General features: G+C 47.3%; 1 protein-coding gene and 1 long non-coding RNA gene across 2 annotated transcripts in view; both read right to left on the minus strand.

Annotated features, from left to right (window-relative positions):
• LOC144145867 (cytochrome P450 3A41-like) overlaps positions 1-13,505 on the minus strand; it is a 30,765-nt gene extending 17,260 nt beyond the window's left edge. The window contains exons 1-5 of the mRNA XM_077677682.1: positions 13,283-13,505; positions 5,638-5,734; positions 3,986-4,038; positions 3,074-3,170; positions 1,143-1,262 (exon numbers count right to left, since the gene is read on the minus strand). Coding sequence (XP_077533808.1) covers positions 1,143-1,262; positions 3,074-3,170; positions 3,986-4,038; positions 5,638-5,734; positions 13,283-13,335 — 420 coding nt within the window. The 5' untranslated portion in view covers positions 13,336-13,505. The remainder of the gene's footprint in view (positions 1-1,142; positions 1,263-3,073; positions 3,171-3,985; positions 4,039-5,637; positions 5,735-13,282) is intronic.
• A 5,069-nt stretch (positions 13,506-18,574) lies between these two features.
• LOC144146331 (uncharacterized) overlaps positions 18,575-21,404 on the minus strand; it is an 11,385-nt gene continuing 8,555 nt past the window's right edge. The window contains exon 5 of the long non-coding RNA XR_013317680.1: positions 18,575-18,664. This is a non-coding gene — a long non-coding RNA (uncharacterized LOC144146331). The remainder of the gene's footprint in view (positions 18,665-21,404) is intronic.

The raw sequence follows: 21,404 nt of genomic DNA on the forward strand, positions 1-21,404 counted from the left end.
TAATCCCGAGTTAGGGAAAACACAATTTTAAGTGCAATGCACTTCTTAAGCGACCCTCAACCTGCGTCCACCGGCGATGTCCGCGCACGTGGAGATGGGCGCGCGCAGCCTGGCCGCTGACATAGCACATACCCACGTGGGGGATTGGCCAGGAATCTCCTCGTCTTCCTTGGCAACGGGGGGAGATGGGCGCGCGCTGCCTGGCCGCTGACATGGCACATACCCACGTGGGGGATTGGCCAAGAATCGGGCGTGAAAAGGGCTAATGCACCTGCTTAAAGGAGTACTGACACGAAATTTCAAAGCTGAGATCCGCTCTAGCAATCAAGTACAACGACAACACAAATAGGTGTCTGTGAATAAATGCATCTTTCTTTCTTTGTAGTTGTGTGTGTGTGTGTGTGTGTGTGTGATCTCTCTTTCGCGAACATTACCGAACCGCGCAAATTCAACTCGTGCATTCGCACTTTCACATTCTTCCCCTCGGGGAAATGCGGGGAATTTTCTTCCTGTTCCTCTCTTTTTGCGGAAATTATGCTCCCGGAAATTATGCTTAGTGAGCCCCCCGGAAGTTTCATGTCTCTTGGTCCACTGGTTTCGGCTGGGCATCGATAAGTGATTCATTCAGTCAGTCAGTCGGTCAGTCAGTCAGTCAGTCAGTCGGTCAGTCAGTCAGCTGACGCTTTTTATGTGTGCTTGGTCAACACTAAGATCTCCTTGCTCTATGCTTGGTATTGTTTGACTGAAAAATTAAAGGAGAAAAGAACACTTAAAGGAAGAGTAAAGGTGGCAAATGAGAAACTGTTCCTGAAGGAAGCGCACGTGTTGAGGATTATTTTGGGATGGGAATCAAAGCTACGCTTGACGCCAGAGCAACGGATGCGTTACCGACTTCGCAATTGCACACTTGTGCTTGACGCAATCGAACGAATGCTAAAGAGATTATGCGCACGCGCTCTTTTTCTTACTGTTTTCTTTTCTGGGGCACGCTCCGTAGTCGCAGTCCATACGAATTTGGGCCCATTCTATAGACACCGACGCCTGCGCCGGATTTTTGGCTCGATGGGCCACAACTGTCCGGACCCAGTGTACCGACCTTCTCTCTGGGAGTCGACATTGCCAGTCGGGCATCGTCCACCCACCTTTTTGAGCTTAGAAGGACTCAGTGTCGGTACGAAAATGCTTCTGGCCTTTTTCCACTCGTCGCCAGAGAGGTTCATGAGTGACTTTCGCCATATCTCGCTGCCGACCCTCTGGGACTCCTGCGATGAGAGTGATGAAACCCGTCGAAACCGGTACATGTATGAAGAAGAATAAGGTCATTTTTAGCGCTATTATTTAAGCCCTCTTAATGTAGAACAATCGGAATGCCACAAGTATTTAACTTTGTTCTAGCACAGACGGTTGTGTGCGCGTGCTATTCTCTTTTACAATGCGGAAGCATTCTGTGGCCATACCCCGCCAAAGTACGTGACACGTTACCTTTGAGAATGAATGCGTAATTGGTTAAGAACACCTGTACGCGCTACGCTTAGATAGCTGGCGACTTGCGAATCAGTCAGACAGGATTAAGTTACCGACAAAAATGGAAACGTCTGACACCATCCCCCGGCAATGCGTTTAGTTTCAAAGGCGACTTAAAAAAAAAGTTGGCGTAAAGCAAAGTGGCTGGAAAGATTGCGCAAGTACAATTAGACAGCTTTCAAAATGCTTTTACCATTTTTTCTGGCATTTGCGTCCTCCCGTCTCACTGTCAAGCACGGTAAAACCCTTGGTAGTACTCAGCAGCTAAACCCGACATCTTCGGTAAAGAAGGGGTCATGTATTTGTTTCGTGGTTACGATTTAGTCGAGGTATGCAACTTTTTACCTAGCACATATTGTTCTCCCGCAAGGTGAACGAAGTTTTGCTGTAGCAGTCTAAATAATTGTATCTTTTGGCTGAGTCCGGCTTGTCTGAATAAACCTTCTCTCTCGGGCACGCACCACTGTCTGGTATGTGGCGTCCATCCTGTCACTGAACCTACTTGTTCCTCCCTGGCGGAAGGTGATTTGTCGCTTTGCTTACCCAAGTTCCTATAATCCCGTATTCTTTGCACCCGGCATAGCTGGTCTCATCCCCTCCCTCCTCACTCACATGATTATGACTTGACCCTCATCCGAACTCCACGCTGTGTATGGCCTACGTGCGAAACGTTCACACCTGCCGACCAATTTTCTGGCCTCGTGTCGGGAACTCACCGACATATTTTTTTTTTCAATCTAATAATACGCTGCCTAGCACAAATTAGCGTGTTTTTATAAATTGTCCTCCGTTTCGCGGAGAAAGGTCAGATGGAAGCAGCGGTGTGGTCCCGATAGCCTCCCCTGGTGTTCAAGGGGTCTTCCAGGGCGGAGGCCTGTGCCTACAAAGCGTCGGGTTCTCGCAGTTCCGAGTGAAGGGCAAGTACTTGATAATTCATTCGTGTCGGCTACTTCGGCAGCGGCTGTAGACTCGACCACTGGGTACACAGGGTGTGGGAGCTCCCTAAAACTCTTTCGATACGGCACCAAAAACTGGGTTCTCTCCTGGCCCATAGCCTCGTTGCACTATGGGACCCGCATGTTCTTTGCACGTATGGGAACGCGGAGCATGTTGTTTGCCTTGTATTGATCTCCGGTTCCTAATCGCCAATTTCCTCTGCTTGGACAACGGGTCCTCCTGTTCCATATTACTATTATTACTGCTGCTACTACTACAACTACTACTACTACTACTACTACTACTACTATTACTAATACTACTGCTACTACTAATACTACTACTACTACTACTACTACTACTACTACTACTACTACTACTACTACTACTACTGCTGCTGCTACTACTAATTCTAATATCACTACTAATACTACTACTTCTAATACTACTACTACTACTACTAATAATAATAATAATAATAATACTGCCACTACTATTACTTTTAATGCCACTACTACTACCATTAAGCGGTGTTCGCTTTTGCTTATCTAAAGCCTATAGTATGGGATTAGTTGAAGCCATAAGGTTTCATGAGGGATATTTGAGCACTCACCGATCTGTCAGCAAAATTCTTGAACTGGGACACCAGGACTTCACGCAGAATCTCCGGGTCTCCGACCACGAGCGTAGGTACTGTACCTTGATAGGACCTACGAAGATATGGCTCACGCTTGATTTCACACGAGGCATGACGTCTGCCACAGTGAAGGCTACGCAAAAACGGCCTATATAAAAAAAATTATATAGGTGGTTTGTTAACTCATCGCGCGCATTTCGTGAATGTTCCCGTGCTGTGCGCGATCTTTTCAGTTTCATGTATTCACCTATATGCAGTATTTCCCATGCTATATGCACCGGGCGTCTTCCTCTGCGCATTTAATTATGAGGGGCCGATGGCACGGCGACATTCCTTTACTTGAGTCTGCGAACTCTGAATGACATCAGCTTTAAGTGGTTAAATTGTTGCTTCATTTAACCGATTAAGGCTTGTACTGCAATACTAGGACGCACAACGCTACTCTCATTTAAACAATCTCACCGAACCATTTGCATCATGAACAAGAACGGAGCTAATCTCCTCTTGCTCCCCATATCATCTTTGAAAGGAGACATTTGAGCGATGGACCATTTATTTTGCACACACGTGTGTGACCGTGCTATTTTATGAACGCCCGAGCCAGATTTTATAATCATATAGCAGACGTAAAGTGGCCCACAGCCATAATAAAATTCACTAACTATATCAACAAACTAAAAATACTGTACTGTGAATGCAATTGAACTAACGGTATGCTGCTTAACAGGCCACCATGGCTCACAGCTCACTTGCGACACGAACAATTTCCAGAATTTAGAAGTTTCAATACCTAAAGCTAGGGACAAGCAAAAATTTTCAGGGCATCCATGTTCAAATTAGCAATTTTCAGTGTAGCTTTATGCTCAAAAGCGTTCATTGTATACTTACCCATATGCACGGCCGTACTTCGCATGGTAGCGAATAACCACATCGTGAAGAGGCTGAAAAATTGTCAAAACAGATATTAAACTGGAAACATGGTATGCTTGCGTAGAAATCACTATGCGTTGTTTTAGGCACACCTTTACCTCTACAGAAATTTGTGGCGCACGCTAATATAGAGCGATGCATTACAGGGAAGTGGCACTAAATTTAAACCTAACCGCGGTGACATATATACGACGTGGAAGGGCAGAGTCCCTGCATAAACACCAGTTGCTAAAGCCCACTTCAGCATTTGGTCCTTACAAGCCCCCTTGCTTTGTTTAAATTCGGGATGATGATGATGATGATGATGATGATGATGATGATGATGATGATTGCTGTGGGTTTCCGCTTTGAAGTGGGATAATGACGTGTCATCTTACCAAAAACGGCTAATATACCTATGTTTTATACTCTTGGTTTAATACTAGCGCTGGTTAGGGCAGGCACAAAAAGCTTATTGGGCACAAAATACTTTTTTTTCCTGTTACAGGTGGTAACTGTCCTAGGCAATATTCCCCTCTCTGCTTTTCGTCCACCAGCATTCTAATATTCTTTTCCTCGCCTCGACAGCCTTGAAGTTAACTTCCTCTGTGCTACCCTTAAATCCTAGTGCTTCTGGAAGCCGAATATTTCCCTCATGTAAATTTGGATGGATACCCTCGCATTGTAACACTACGAGCCGCATATAGTTTCTGTTTCTTTTCCGCAGACCACGCATACCTCATCATTTTGGGGAAAGTGTATTGGCGCGGCATCTAGGGGACACAAAGTGAACTTCGCTAAACATTCCCATTAAACAACAAGAATTACTAAATAAATCTTTTGAAGTTAGCAGAGAATAATTTACATTAATTTGTGCAGCGCTTACTTATCATTGTATGGAATTTCGTCTGTGGCTGGCGGCAGCAGCCGCGGGCAGCTGACAATTATTTCATTTTTCTGTCGACAGATGTCAGGGTATTCCGGTTCCCCCTGTATATCGCGTTGCGCAAGAGTTGCGCGTCTGATTACCGCATGCCGCGGGTTCCGGTTCGACACGAAAGCCCGCTTACAGTGCTGCGCACAAGATCCCATATTCATCAGTTCTGCTCCACTAGATGAGCATCGGCGGTTGCGGCAGCGGCGGTATGGTGGCTAGAAGGCCACCATAGAAGAAGGCCCCTTCTAGCCACCATAGCGGCGGCCGCTAAGCTGATAAGCAGCCGACTATCGTGCGCCAGCTTTTGTATACACGCCGCTCCTCGCCACTGCTCCCCGCCGCTGCCGCTAGCGCGGCGGCCCGGCCACAGCTCGTACTACATGCGAGACGGGTGGCTTTCCCGCACGACCTGGAACTCAAGATGGCGTATGGACGCGCAACTCTGCTCCCATGGAGGTCTGCTCCCCTAGGGGAGCTATATACAGGAACTCTAGTTCCCCCTGTTTGCCAATGGTTTGCCGACCGCAGCCAGCCAACAGCGGATCTTTTTAATACGTGGGGCCTATGGGGAGCTCCGCAACTTCTCCCTCTGGTTTAAAAGTGCATCGCCTTTTGAACTAAAGCCCACCCTTTACCCCGTAAACACAATTTCGGCAGTTTCCCGCAAACACGTGAACGTGTAGAGCAGACCAACCTTCGTGTAAATTTCGTAGCAGAAGCGCATGTACTCCCAGAAGCCGAGGTACACGATGCCTTTGCCTTTCCAAAAAGTAAACGTCTTTCGCAGCCACCTGTGCGTGAAAGAAGGCTTTCTTAGCCACATTTCCGGTACGTAAACACTACACACTTAAAGGGGCCATGAGGACAAAATACAAGTTTGTTTTATTCCAAAGATTTCGTGTTCTATAGTGCCCCCAGCGCTTGTTCGGAAGAAAACGATGCTTTATTCACTGCGAAATTAATCATTTTATGCTAAAATTTTGATTATCGCACGAAAACGTGTTTGAACGACGTTTGCAATGACATCATAAGACCGGGTCTTTCAGCTAAACTTTGTGTCGAGCGGAGACTTGCTTACTGTTAGTCAACCTAGATGGCGCCACCACACCGCGGCTAGCCGTTTTCTGCCTTTGGTTTGTTTGTGACCGTATTTAAACCTGACTCTTTTTTGTTCATCAAGAAAATAACCGTTTCGTGAAACATGGTGCTCGCTCGACAAATATGGTCCCGTAAGACACTGTCGCATGCGCCAATCGGCCAGTGTAGTCTGACACAACCCCAAAGCCCCGCATTGGTGTGCATTTAAACGAAGCATAGAGCGCGTAGTACCAACCGCAGTACGCATCGGTACTTCTATGTTTATGTGTGCTTTCGTAACTTCAACTGTTTGTCCCACCATTCTTACTGATATAAAAAGAATGTGCCCTAAATTTAAGCGCAAATAGCTCGTTCGGCAAGCTTATAAGCTTTGCCTAATCTGCGTTTGCTTTTTCCGGCCTCCGCCAATTGCAGAGCTGACTGGTATGGCATCATAGGTTCTGTTGTGGGAAATAGCTAGTGGGTCGCATGTTCATTCCTTTTTTCCTAATTATACAGCTTATTTGTGCGAAGTTTTCCTTAAAAGTGGTGTCAGTATGATTCTAACGAGGCAGTCTCTTGAATGAACCAAACCTGCATTTTGTCTTCATGGCCACTTTAAGCGTCAAGTGAAAACCCGATGCATGTGAAGCTGCCAATAAAATTACTATTGTTCCAATTATTAGAGGCGCATGTAGTCGTTAGTGACAGCAGAGAAAACCGACAGCAACAACGGCGAAAATCTGACCACCTGCTCACTTCAAGATTTTATTTGCCTCAAATTGTGATAACAGATAATATTGGTGTGCTCTTTAATGACGAGCATGTAATGTCGATCAGGCACCAAGCTTTTATTCAGCAGCTGGGCGCAGAGTGCGCATATCTCGAAAATATCGCTGCTGTGGGTTGTTGCAACCGTGCCATCCCACCGCTGACACCAGTTGTTGCGACCGGGAGGGCCGAGCCGATCCGAGCTCTGTCGCCTCCGGCATGCGTGTGGTAGCGTGGTGTGACGAGCGGCCAGCCGCTGTTGCAGCCGTGAAGAAGTCCAGAAGCCGCTCGCTAGCGTAACTATTTACTTCATAGCTAGAGGTGAGCTGAAGACAAAGAACAATACCCCGACGGGCGAGATAACAGTACAGGACTCGAGCAGAGTGACAGCATGGATTCACTGCTCAAACAAGAATGGTCTACAGCGCTTGGGCGGCTGTATACCCAAAAACGGTAACGGTCAAAACGCCAACAAACGGCAACACGCCACGAACGTCACAGACACACACAACGCTTTCCAGAGTTCGTGAACAGTCGATAGCATCGGTGCACGTTGAGTCCGAGAGAGGGGAGAGAGGGGACTCCGCTGCACTCGCGGGGCCTCTGTGTCCTTGAACAAGTCTCGGCGCGCCTCGCCGCCAACTGCCGAAGTTTGAAACGCGCCGAAAGCGAAGCGTCTGGCCCGGGCTTGTCGAGGCATGTAAACATGAATCACGGACAAGGGGGGAGGGGGAGGGGGGGGGGGGGGGGGGGTGGCTGCCTGAAAGGCGCGCAGTGGCTTCGCCGCACAGCCGAGGAGTGATGCGGGAAAGTACGGCGGCGGGCCGATTCGTAACAGGGTCCTCTCTGAAACTGTACTCAGCGCTCGTTTGACCAACTATGGAATGTGGCAGCGTTTTTCTGGAATGATCCGCCTAATCTGAGCGCACGGATATTAGTTAGGTGCAAACAAGTGGTTCATATCGACAGACCTGTTCCGTTGTGAGCTTCACTCTCCTTTATCAGGGCCGGTGTAATCCATAGGGCTGCCTGGTCGACATACACTTGACCTACTTTCATTTGAACGACAACAAAAAAACAGCTGCTGGCCTGCCGTATATCGTTCCCTTTTGCTACTCCTCAGATACCGGCTGGCTGAAATGTTTACCTCACCGTGAGGGAAAAAGATAGGCGATATTTGATAAGAAGGTACTCGCGGCCTAGTTTCTAGCTTCGAAAAGTGAAAGGGTGGATAGTTTGGGACATGCCGTTATTCGAAGCATGTCGCAAACGCCTCTAGAAACTTGATTGCTGAAATATTCGCGTTACAATGGAGTGGGCGGCGGCACGTTGATACATCGATTGTGGCTGCGCAGCTATCTAGCTTCGAAGAAAAATCACAATGCAGGTATTTCTTACCAGAACTGGACCTGCCAACCCTGGCGTAAGCCGCAACAAGACCAAGTGTGGTCATTTGTGAACACGAATGGCATTTGCTGGCGCGTCGTACATCGTCACCTGTCGCTACTCCTCAAATAAATAATGGTTAATAACAAGCCGTGATGTAAGGTCTGTCGGCAAGAACCAACGTTCTCTAGACAATGCTAATATCGGTACAGCCAGCACGTGCGGCTTCCCCAGGATTTATTGTGGAACCTACAAGTTTGCAAGATTTTTTTCAAGGAATTGTATATATTAAAAGTGAATAATTGATTGACTAATTGATTGATTGATCGATCGGTTGATTGATTGATTGATTGATTGATTGATTGATTGATTGATTGATTGATTGATTGATTGATTGATTGATTGATTGATTGATTGATTGATTGATTGATTGATTGATTGCGCCCTCACGAAAATAGACTCTGAATTTTTCTAAACTTTGTATTGAGGTTCTCCAAAGTTACTAAAAAGTCAATTAAACCTCCCTTTATAGACTGAAGTCATAAGAAGTTAATAAACGTTTTATTGCACAAACTCAACCAACAATCTATTGCCTTCAAGACATTGAGTTTTAATACACTTCATATTGCGTTTCTATAGAGCGAACCAAACTCCAACCTTACAAAGAGCGGCCAATAGAAAGTCAATAAAACTTTGTATTGCAAAACCACAATAAGCATCTTATTGCTTTCAATATATTTAGTTTTAACAGACTCTGCATTGCGTTTCTATAGGGTCAATCAAGCTGCTAATTTGCAGAATGTGGTTGTTAGCCAGGCAATAAACTTTTTATTACGAACACGCAGCAAGCATCTTATTGCCTTCATTATGTTGTATTTCAGTAGGCTCTCTATATTGCATTTCTATAGCTGACCCATGGAGGTTTGGTAGTTGATCGGTGCGTATATGTCGGGTGCTATTGCGCCTCGTGCCCCGCCGCATGAACCGAGATCGCGCGATGGACGGCCGTCATTTCGTCATGGGAGCACTTGGTACTCGGAAGCGGCGGCACCTGGTGTGACGGACATCCCCGCCGGACGTTGCGAGCCCCTAAAAAGCTGCACTGATAAAACTCGCCAGAAAACCTGACTCACAGGCAACAGGATGTTACGACTATACTCAACAAAAATTTTATAGAAATCTAATTGAAAAAAATTTAACAAAAACCCGTCAGAAACTCTATTCGAACTTGACTCGCACGCAACGGGAGGTTACGGCTATACCCAATAAGAATTTTGTAGAAAGCGTATTAATTTTTTTATACAAACCCTACAAGAAACTCATAAGAAACAATATTTAAAACCGTTACGGTCGATTGGCTTTGTTCTATAGCGTGTCAATTGAAACTTTATGGCAAATTTATAACGGAAACTCAATAGAAATACTCTATAAATTGTCAACAATATGTTTATAGGGTTCTTTTCAGCAATCTCTATAACAAGTTTAATGCACCTCGGTAATCATTTTCATGAGGGTGTATCAACCCGAAAAAAATTTTATAATTGGATGACACTGGTTTCTCCCAGTGGATTCGAAGCCGGAACCTTCTGTTTCTGAGAGAGAGAGAGAGAGAGAGAGAGAGAGAGAGAGAGAGAGAGAATAAACTTTAAGCAGGATTTGTACTACAGCTCAATCGTTTCCCAAGTGATCGCAGAGGCAGAAGCGGTCTTTCGATCAATCAACCCTTGTCACAGGCGGGAGGCACCAGCTCGTTGCGCGCTGATAGTGGGCGGGTTTCCGCATACGCCGCTCACTGCAGCTGTACGTGGCGGTTGTGTGTTCTCCAAAAGCAGAAGCTCTCGCTGCAGTTTTCACAATGCGTAGGAACGCCTAGAATTTCCATTACACTGATCTACGAGTGTTTTACACTGTGGCATAGAATAACCGGACAGGCATCGGTGCCTGGTGTTCGCAAATGTAGTTTTACAACAGCCGCTCAGCTTGGCAGGAGCGGGATAGTGCATCACTGGCACGTCTCGCCACCGCTGACTCCCCAAGCTGAAGCGCTTCGTCATCATCGTCTTCGGCCGGAGCACCGTGGCCCATGTATATATAAGCACGCTACAACGTACTTTCAAACTTCTGGGGCGGTATTCCCGAGTTTTGTCCCTTTTCGGTCCCTTTCAAAAGTGTCCCTTTTGGCGAACCCTGATTGGCTAAAAACAAACAACCGGAACTGACGTAACGCAAGCCCGGCAAACCTACTGACAACGACCACTGCTTAACCGGAATTACGTCACGATGAAAGGGACTCAAAAGGTACGTTTTCAAAGGGGACAGTTACGAAAATACCGCCCCTGGTTACGTAAATGATAGTGAAATGGCTTCGGAATAGCTAGAAGCGTTGTTCATCTGAATGTATTTCCACTCCAAGAGGTTTAATTGCTAAACCTCAGCTGGTCGTTAACAGGGCTGCGATCGCAAACGGCGTCGTATAATCCGGTGCTACCACAATTCCACCACGACTTAATAAAACACCCACCTGCCAAAGATAACTCTGCGGTACTCTCACTTGACCTGCAAAAGGCTTTTGACCACTTATCACATGAGGCAATCCTCGCAGCCATCAGCAACCTCGGACTGGGAACCCGATTTTATATCTATATCCACAACTTCCTTTGCCAACGCACAGCCACTATCAAACTCGGCCCCATACAATCCATGCCTTTCCAAATGCCTAATCGCGGGTCTCCCCAAGGGGCAGTTCTCTCACCCCTACTTTTTAATATTACTCTCATTCCACTCGCTCACCAACTCCTCAATATCCCCGCACTTCGCAGCACCATTTACGCAGATGATATCACCCTATGGGTGACACGTGGCAGTGATAACCAGATAGAAGACACCTTACAAGCTGGGCTTGACCACATCCTCACACACATCACCCCTCTTGGCCTAACATGCTCGCCCACCAAATCTGCCCTACTTATCATGACACCTCCCAAAACCCGCCCTTCCCCCCAACCGTCAATACGACTATTTGCGAATGAAAACCCCATCCCCCACACTCACGAGTTAAGAATCTTGGGGCTTACTATCACACACAACAGATCTACACTTCCCACACTCAAGTACATTAAGAAATACACAGCCCAAACTATCCACCTCATTAAACAGGTCGCCAACCGCCATCATGGCTTAACAGAACTGGACCGACTACGTTTATTACACAGCTTTATGATCAGCCGCATACTCTACCACCTCCCCTACATGCATATCACAAACACTCAAACAAACGCCCTGGATGCCATGATCCGCAAAGCATATCGCGCGGCCTTGCTCCTTCCTCCCGGGGCTCCTACCAATCGCCTTATGTCACTAGGCATCCATAACACCATCCCTGAAATCCTTGAGGCCCACCGGACAGCCCAACTCGCCAGACTCTCCACCACACCCACGGGCCATTACATACTCCAAATCACAGGTCATACACCCCTCACAACATCCACTACCCCCCAACCTATTCCACGCAACATCCGAGCTCTCATCCGCATCAAACCGCTTCCCCGTCACATGCACCCCATATTCCATTCCAACCGCCGAGCAGCTCGTGCAAGTCATCATGCAAAACTCCACCCCCCTGACAAACACACCCTATACGTAGATGCAGCCAAATACCCACATAAACCGGCCTATGCCCTCGCGGTTACTGGAACTGACATCAATGTCCCGACACACACTGCCACCATCTCCACCTCATGTGCAACTACGGCGGAGGAAGCGGCCATTGCCCTTGCGCTCTCCCAGAGCCCCACCCCAATCACCGTCCTATCAGACTCGCAGCAGGCCATCCGGCACTTCTCCAAAGGCTTTATATCCCCCGTAGCCCTCAAAATTCTTCTCCAAAGCCCCCCGACCGACCCCGTGCAACTGTTGTGGACCCCGGCCCACACCGGCATAGGTGCTAACGAGGCAGCGAATGCACACGCTCGAGCTCTTACTTCCCGGGCCGCTGTTTCTCGTACAGCTATACACGGGCCTCCCGAGACCGAGACCTCCGAGTCTCTCCTCAGTTTGAGGGCAATTACCCTTCATTACCGCCTCCTCCGCCGTACTCTCCCACCCCCCATCCACACCTATCCCCCGAGGCTGCCCACATGTGGCGGATACTCCAAACGCACACGTTCCCTCATCGTACTCAACTAATACATACACATCCACATCAATTCCACACACCCCACTGCCCCAAGTGCGGTCAGCTGGATACTCTGTATCACTCTCTTTGCGAATGTCCTGCTGACCCATATTCCCCACTCCCCTCCTCATTCCACTGGGAGCAGGCCCTGGGCAGCTCCGAGGAGTCCAGCCAAGTGCTGGTCACCTGCCGAGCTCTGGCGGTCGCGGCGGACCTCTGGTCCTCCGCCACGCCCCCTCGCTAACCCGGTTTTCTTTTCTTTTTAATAAAGTTTTGTTCTCTCTCTCCACCGTCATTTCAAATTACAGGCCACTTTGCTACTGAATTACACGCCCAGGCTACTCGTCGTGCCTTTGCTGTCGATATAACAACATCCCCTACAAGGGTGGAACATTTTTATTTTTTTCCAGGTATCACTTCTAAAATAATCCGATCGATTGATTGCGGGGTTTAACAACCCGACGCTACTCATGCGATGAGGCGCGCCATAAGGGAGGACTCCGGAATAATTGTGATAAATTTCATACACACGGGCGCTTTCGATTTTCGCCTCCATCAGAAAAGCGGCCGCCGCGACCGAGAATCGAACCCGCGTCCTTGGGCTCAGCAGCACAACGCCTTAGCCACTGAGCCACTTCGGCGGGTACTTCTAAAATAAGTCAAGCACGCAAGCGCGACGCATTTGAAAATGAGATGGATACCTCTAAATGCGGCATTTTATGCCTAATAAACCTGCTGAGTAGAAAGTGACAAATTTTATTTCCGATACGGGCAAAACAAGCAATAAAGCCTGTCTGCGCTGATATCGGCTGATATTAATGATATCACAGGTTGCCGGGTATAAATTACCCCGGGCCTTCCCTACGTTGTGCCTCATAGTACAAGTGTGGTTTCGGTACTTAAAACTCGGAGAGTATGAAATTGTACTCACCAGAGAAGAAGTGACGCCACGAGCGCGAGCACCGTAAACACCACTTCAAGCATGGTGTAAATATGATCCCGAGTGACTGCGTTCTCTCAAAGCGCTCTGTGCCAACTCTTCGAAGTAGGGGGATGAACTCGTCGGGTCCGTTCGTGTTTATCTAGATTACGGCCGTTTCATCAGGCGCATCGCACGCCTCTGATTACGGGTTACGAGATCCACTGACGCGTTCGGCTACGCCCGAGCGATCAGGCGGCGATGATCTACGACGCAGACGCCTCCTGGCGTTTTTCGCCGTAACCAGCGCCCACTAAATAGGAAGGGTGCATAGCTGAAGCCAACCAGTGGCCTTCGTTCTCTATTCGCGTCCTATTCCGACAGCTGTATGGCGACGTGCTTTTTTTTTTTTTTTTTCTCTTCGGCCTCTGGGGCGATGTAAGGCGACGGCGTCCTTGAAAGCGTCGCTCATGCGCGGGCGTCGTATTTCTCGCGAATTGGGGAGCCCAACAACGCAACTCTTGGCGCCGAGAAGTCAACCATAAACAACAGAAGTGATAATTCCAGATATCATATGCCTAGTTGTATCTACCGTGGCAGGCGCTCGTCCAGCTCGTGTCGCATCCAGAAAAAAACAAGACCGACGATGTACCCTTATTTTGGTTGTTCATTTGTTTTGTTTTTGCAACGAAGCAGTATACGTATCGATTTCCGCACATAACGGACGCTGACAAATCGGCGTACAGCGCAAGTTCTTCTTCTCCAAAACAAGTGTTTTGTGCAGCCTTCTTGAAAGACTCCTGAGGGGCCTTTTTGGATGGTGTTTTCCCCGTCCAGATACGAGTACCTTGAAGGGCTTCGGGCGATGTTTTGGCTGGTGTCTTTCCCGTCTCCGCAAGCGCACACCACAGGTTTCCACTTTATGCGTGCACGGGACGGGGGGAGGGACGTGAACGTGCAGCCAGTCTTCACGCGCTTAAGTTTCAGAGCTATAGTGCTAGAATCGTTACAGAAAATGGTAGTACCTTTTCTTTAATAAATAACTATTCTATTTTCTTTAATAATAACTATTGCGAAACAAACTATATGACAACTATCCGCTAAGACGAACCTGACAGCACGCCAAGTTTCATTTACTTGTCATGATAAGGTAATTCACAATGGAGTTGTAAAATATTGTGATATTCCCGTCTGCTCTCAATACATGGGGATCTAAGGGAGGGAAGCGGACAGTCCCGTAATAAAAGTTTCGTCCTACCAAGTTTCGTTAAGCTAGTTGACTAGGAAATGGGCTCATTCGCAAACCACAAACAAACGTATTTTGTTTCGTCCACTGCTTGGACTGCGCACAGCTTCGCTGGTCAATCTTCTGCACAGAGTGAAATGGCACGGAATTTTTTCTCGGGACGTCCAAATGACAAGTCAAGAAAACAATCAATAGTTAAAACTACTATCGCCTTTAGAGAATAGCGAGATACACTGCTATAAAAGGCCTCATTAATGACTAAATACAATTTATACTCCCAACTTTTAATCAGTCGCAGGTTGAAGAATTCGGGCCATCTAAGCGTGTACGCTTCTTGCTTGAAGATTAAGCATTCGTGTTGCGAGTAGAGGTCACCTGCCTACATTTCTCGTACTCAATTATACTACCTAACAGTACTAACTATATAAAAAGCGTTGAGTTTGTCGCTGCGGTGCGATTCCTTGTGCGCTCAGAACAACGGTCGGCGTTTTCTGAAGCAAAATGTTCTTCACGGCAGTGTCGTCTTCGTGCTACTCGAAGTAGCAGGTGTATAGGCCGCGTTACGGTTCGCTGTAATGGCAATGTGGTTTGTGACACGCAACCCTCTTGCAGGATACCAAGACCTAATCTGCGGGGCTTAGAAGCACTGGCAATGGGTTTTCTGTGTAAAGTCAAGTCTAGTCAAGTCAGTTTTATTTACATCACAGTGATGCGGGCAGGCTCGGGCAAAAAGTGTTTACTTGAGGAAACCCGGGCCCCCCTGAGTACAAGTCACACATGGGCGCACCTCACGCCCCTGGCAAAATACTTATCTGAAAGGCGTTTCGTGCACTAAACTGGTACAACAGATCGTTATACAACAGATCGTTACACTAAAGCATGATCTTTATCATTAACAAGTAACACTTACACATTTATTAAACACTACTTAGACACTTATGTATGGTCCGAATCAACGAAAAAATAGAACAGAGAATAGAGCAACGCACAACTGCCATCCCGATTAATGCAGAATATGCATAACAAGTGACATTTTGAGAGTAAAGAAATAGTAACATTACAAAAAGTACTCTCGTGTGGCGTGAAAACTTTCCTCTTCTACAGAAAAATCATTGTAACGAACTGATTTAGCAATCTTGGTAATGCATGCCATATCATCGGCCGTCCATGCTCAGTACGGCAAAAGGCAAGATACCACAATTGTTGCTTTGAAAAAGGTAAGTCACGACGTTTGGTTCAAGAAATAACGTTTGTAGACAGCTTCCTTTACAGTTAGCAATGAATTTTGTATAATGTTTCGCCAGGCAGAATTTATACAAATTATAAACAGGCACAATTTTAAAACGCGTGAACAGCTTCCTGCTGTGCGCAAGGCAATCAGCGTTAGCTATGCGATGCACTGCTTTCCCTTGGAGCATGCACATCTTATTTGTGCTAGATTTCGTTGTGTTTCCAGAGATAATCATACATTTGAAGCTTCTGCGGATCAATCAAAACGTTCAGTGTTGGGCGCAGTCGGCGCGGTCACAGCGCAGCTGTTTACGGCGCTTCACTGACCCCTCAACACATGAGTTGTACAATTAATCGCTGAGTAGGCTTGCCCTAATTTTACTCAGAAACGGTTGTTGCAAGTTGCTTGACACAAAGTTTATTAGAGAAAAAACGCTAAGCTCCACTATTACTTCATATGACCATCGCTGCATTTGAGAGCGGGAGAGCCCCGTCACGGCACGGCCCGTTTCCTCGATGCTGTAAAGTAGTCCGTGCGTCAGATTAACTTTATTTCATGCTAAATTGAATTCCCAGAAATATCTTACAACCAGGTGAATGGCTTTAGTGCATGCCCTAAGAATATTGAAAGGTTCGCGCTCTGTAGCGTAGGTCAACACGGCCAGCGCATGGGAATTAAACGCTGATGCGCTACTGTACCCAGCGGTCTGAATTGGCCTCCTTTCATGTAGCGCCACCCAGGAAGAGCAGCCTGGCCTGGTCGACTTCATCCACAAGGTCATCAGTGAGTGCCTGGACGGAGTTCCCCACAATCCACGACGCCATCCGACTTCCTTCCGCAAAATTTGCAACCCCTCTCGCCTCCTCTCCTGAACCTCCACTGTATCTTCTGTTGCAGTATCCACTATAGTTCGACCCGCACTACTGCTTCTCTGCGTTTCGTAGCTCTGACGTCACCTCAAGGGAGCTAGATTTTGCGTCATAATCAGAAGTGACGCATGGATCGATACCATCACTTTTCGTAACGTCACTAATTACGTCAGTTCCTGCGGTGCCACCCGTTTTTGCTGCGACATCACGCCATTGCAATAATGGTCAATGCGTCTGCCATTTTGTAGCCTTATTTTTCAAGGCGCTGCATCCCAGTATTTTTAGACTCGTCTGTGCACCAGTGATCAACCGAAACTGGCTTTTCACCTGTTTTCGTGCTCTCTAAGCCTACATTTCAGACACCTGCACATCTTGCCAATAGAACTCTTGTCGAGGGGAGATATTAAAAAGTTCCTTCCTTGCGCTAAAAAAATAGGTTGTATTCACTGCAACCATGCATGCAGGCAACCATATGAGTGCCCCGTCACTGGTTACGTCGGGTTCCGCGGGATGGCGGTACTTGTCCGTGCTAAGCACCTTATGTGTGTTGGACGTTCCAAAGTGTACTTCACCGAACGCAGAGTAATGCCTCGACTTCAATGTGAGTGCGAATAATAACCTATCTGTCGACACCCCCGTTGAGAATAGGGTTGAAACGGAGCAGACGATGCACGCCGGTGCTCTTGTCTTTTTTCTGCGGCGTGGCCGCAGTGGCACAAGCCGCGCCATGTCCGTGGCGCTTCGATCATGTCCGTGGCTGTTTCTAGTATTGCCAAGCAGAAAAATTGACAGCTAAACTTTTCCTTGAGTACCATCTCTTCAAGTCTTCGGGAGCACACGAACCTCGTTCAGAAGACTGTTGCATCGGGCCACCTGCCTTAACATTGTAAACGCTGTGCTTGTGCCCCGGTCTTCAGACAGTGCAGAACAGTTTCTAAAGAAAAGAACGAGCTGATACGTCAAGTGATGTAGGTGCTTGAATTCGACCGTTTTAACTACAAATACCTGCCTTCAGCGCCGCTCTGAACGAAAAAAAAGAATATCTTAACAAAGCTCTGCAGTCGACAGAGGGCGAGGAGATCACTGTTTTGATTATGTAAGCCTTCCCATTGGATGTGGCAGAAGATGTACATGTAAACCTGCTTTAAATAACAATTACATTGCAGTTCAGCTGTGTATCTTTTCTTCCTTGCTTGTCCTTGCCTACATGCACTGTTAACCCCTTTTAGGACGAAATATAGATACCCTTTTTAGGCGTGATGAAAGTTTCTCAGCTTTGCAGCAAAGCAAGTAATACCATGTGCGGCCGCAGACGACGTTTCAGAAGGTCTGGGAACGAACAACTCAGAACACCGGTGGGTTCGCTCAGAAATGCTCAGAAACCGACAGGCGGATGTAATGGTCCGTCGGTGCGCCACATGAGTGTCGAATGTGAAGTGGAGCTGCGGCTGGAATTGACATCCAGGCACTCAGCAGTGATTGCGAACATTTTTCTTTCCTGAAAACCTTAAGAAATACGTTTCACAATTCACTCCATTCGAGTCGTCTCACTTTTATTGGAATTTGGACACGCATTTCTGGAATAAAAGAGGCACAACAGTTAGTTCAGATCATGTCGTAAATGCAAAACTGGCACAAAAAGAAGATATCAGCGTCCCATATAGGTTAGTGCACACCTTATCTCTTTACACTTCGTAATATTGATGCGCCACTGAGGCTACTAGAATTTAAGCATTTATCCACTAACTATGGCGCCACTTCCTTTCGTTCTTATTTCACCTTTGAGCGCTGAAATTACCTCAGGTGAGAGGAGTTCCGCAAGCGAAGTGGTGAACACGCCAAGTGATATCTCCTTTTTGTCTTTTCGTACGACGAAGTTATTTTTATGCCAGTAAGCAATAACTTAACCCCGTTCCGTTTACTCAACCCCGTACAGAACCAAAGCGAAGAGGTAACTATCATCTCAAGTTTCGAAGAGACAGCTTGCATATACTCACCGCCAATTTCTTGGCCTTGGATATGAGCTCTTGAATGGATGTTTCCGCTTTCTGCGATATTGTTTGAAAGCACACATAGAAATTTTCCTTTGTTTTGCGAGTGATAAAATACCGTAAGATGTAAATAATGTCGCAACACATGTGGAAAACAGAAATGTTGGTGTGCACTTGTGTGGCCAAGCCATGGTCAGTGAAGTTGAGTGGTAATTGATAAAATATCCGTTTAGTGGAGAAGCGCGGTTCGAGTGAAGACTTTTCTGCTCATTTGGGAAAAGCAATATCTCATCTCGGACAGCCAACTCGCCCCCTCGCAGGTAGCAAGAAGGTTCCGTGAAGAACAAGATCTCTCGCAACGCTCCCTGCAACTCCTCCTCACTTTCTACCGGTCAATGAAATATTATCTCTCTCTGTCTCTCCCTCTCTCTTTCTCTCTCTCTGCTTTTGCTTTAAATAATAATTCTCTCTCTCTCGGTGTTTGTTTGTCTCTCTCTATCTCGCTCTCTCTGCTCACTCCAGTCTATCTTCTGCTGCAGGATCCACTAGACCGGCACTCCCCAGCTTCACTGAATTGCGTTCTTCAGAGGTCACCTCATCAGAAGTGTACTTCATATCACCGTTAGAACTTACATCCGAAGCGACACCAGCACGTCATGACGTCACTAATCACGTAACTTGTTCCTGTGACGTCAGTTTCTGTTGCGGCGTCAAACCTTGCACTAAAGGCTTTATCAGCCTCCTTTTAGTCCATAATGAATATTCTTCGGTCCAGAGAGCTCGCGGCATGCTTGTAATAGCCATAGTTGACCTGTGTATGCGCTACTTAGTGGTGTCACGAAATGGACAGCGGAAAGTTCATTACGCGCTTGCAGACGAGGTTGCGTATCTAAACCATCATTTCCATCATTAGACATTGTTAGATTCACCACAAAATTACGATAAGTTTTATCGACATGGTGCTGCGACGAACTCGTAACTGCGCGAAGCTACGACGCGAGCCAACATCGAAGAGTTAGTTGACACGGTGGGTCCACACACGGCGTGCACCAGTCACAAGACCTCCCTATCACGATCCGGTGCTATCTGTTTCGCAGAATCGCGCTCATTTCAGCGCTGTCCCTTGCCTTCAGCCTACGCTCGCAGGCTTCCTTAATTTTATCTCCCCCTCACCATTTGAAGTAGCCTGATCGATAACCTCCTGCAGTGAGGGTGAGCAATTCCATCTGCTTATCCACCTTCGCTTTCCCTCGTCTAAGAAACGCGCAAATATATACTACGGCTGTACTACGACTACACATCAAGGGTTAGTGTCATTACAGAAGCCCGCCTGTCATCGCTAATAGAGTTCCAAGGCGCTTGGAGGCAGGCGATAAGAAAGCTGAGGCCGCGTAACAGCTTACAGCAAGAAAAAATGAAGGAAGCTCACACTAATGCATAAAACTTGACGGTAGCGAAGTGGTACGCAAGAGTAGCGGTTTTCCTCTTTTTAGCCTTACGGCGTTGTTTAAGCCTCGCCGCTGTACGAGGGACCACCGAGGAACATCCAGGCCACAGCTGGATGTTCGTCTTCCTCTATCGCACACGGTTCTGCGCCCGACGTGACCCCGCGGTCTTCCTCCGTGGCGCGCGCTTATCGCTCCGGTGGCGGCCTCCTCGCCTTCCTCCGCCCCTCCGGCGCACGTCTCCATTCCCTCCTCGCCTATCTCTACCCTGCCGTCTATCTCTCCCCGTTATCGGGCCGCTGCTCCGTGCCGGGCACTTGCAAAAGAGGGTGTGGTTTGACCTCTAGCGCTCAAGGGTAAAACTGGTCACCCAGCGAAAACTGCCCGATGTAGCGTAGTGTAGCTTGCGCTACAAAAACCACGGTCATCCCAGGCTTATCGCAGTCATCCCGGAGAGACTGGGCCATCCCTATGTCTGCGACGGTGCGCGTGATGTTATACCATCTTGATGACGTCAGCCCGGATATCATTGTATGCTGCTTCATAATATGTGACACGACCGCCTTGTGCGAATACTAGTACACATGTCCAACCCTTCTATTAAACTTTAAAATCCGCCTTCTTGCAACAACCTACCAGTAATATATGGGCCTCTGTGTATTTCGGACTTCGATGGTTCACACTGACCCAGTTCCCGGTACAGTGTCCTGTCGAAGACGCCGCTGCCCCCGTGCAAAAGGCTGCTTTGGTCATGAAAGAGTTTTGTTGAATTGGGCCCCTCTTAATGAGCATCAATGGCCTCCCTTTTTGTTACACGTGATGTTACATTTTTAGGAGGATATTGAAAAGAAAATGGCCGCAGATGGGATTCTTGTTCACTGGCGACGATGGGGTGCAAGCTTATCGCCGTCGCATAATGTGTTTACGTTTCGAACAATCAAAGCCCCTTTTTTTAGGAGAAAGATGGTTAAAACACGAAGCTTTTTCCCAAAAAGACTGAATGAAAGTCAGCGCGGGAAATTCACACTGCTTCGACCGTGTTGGAATGGAGAAATGAAATAGACGTCGGCTTCATAACGCGAGGGACCCAGGTTCTATTCTGACCACGGGAAGCATTTTTTTTCTTGAGGTGCTTAATGTGCCTTCGCTTATCATAATCCTCATTGTTTTGTGAAACCCATGGTGTAAAGTTGGCTTTCCTGCAGTACGTCTTGGCGCGCCACTGAATGCAATCGGGGAGGCATAGATAGATTCGCTTTAAAACCAAGGCGTAACTGTGACATACCGGAGGAGGTAGACCTAACTCATGATTGCCGTTATGAAAGGTGTTTTTGTCTCGTTCTCAAATGCAT

The sequence above is a fragment of the Haemaphysalis longicornis genome, unplaced genomic scaffold (genome assembly GCF_048455015.1).
Source record: "Haemaphysalis longicornis isolate Haplotype H1 unplaced genomic scaffold, Haemaphysalis longicornis Haplotype H1 scaffold_7, whole genome shotgun sequence".
Lineage (NCBI taxonomy): Eukaryota > Metazoa > Arthropoda > Arachnida > Ixodida > Ixodidae > Haemaphysalis > Haemaphysalis longicornis.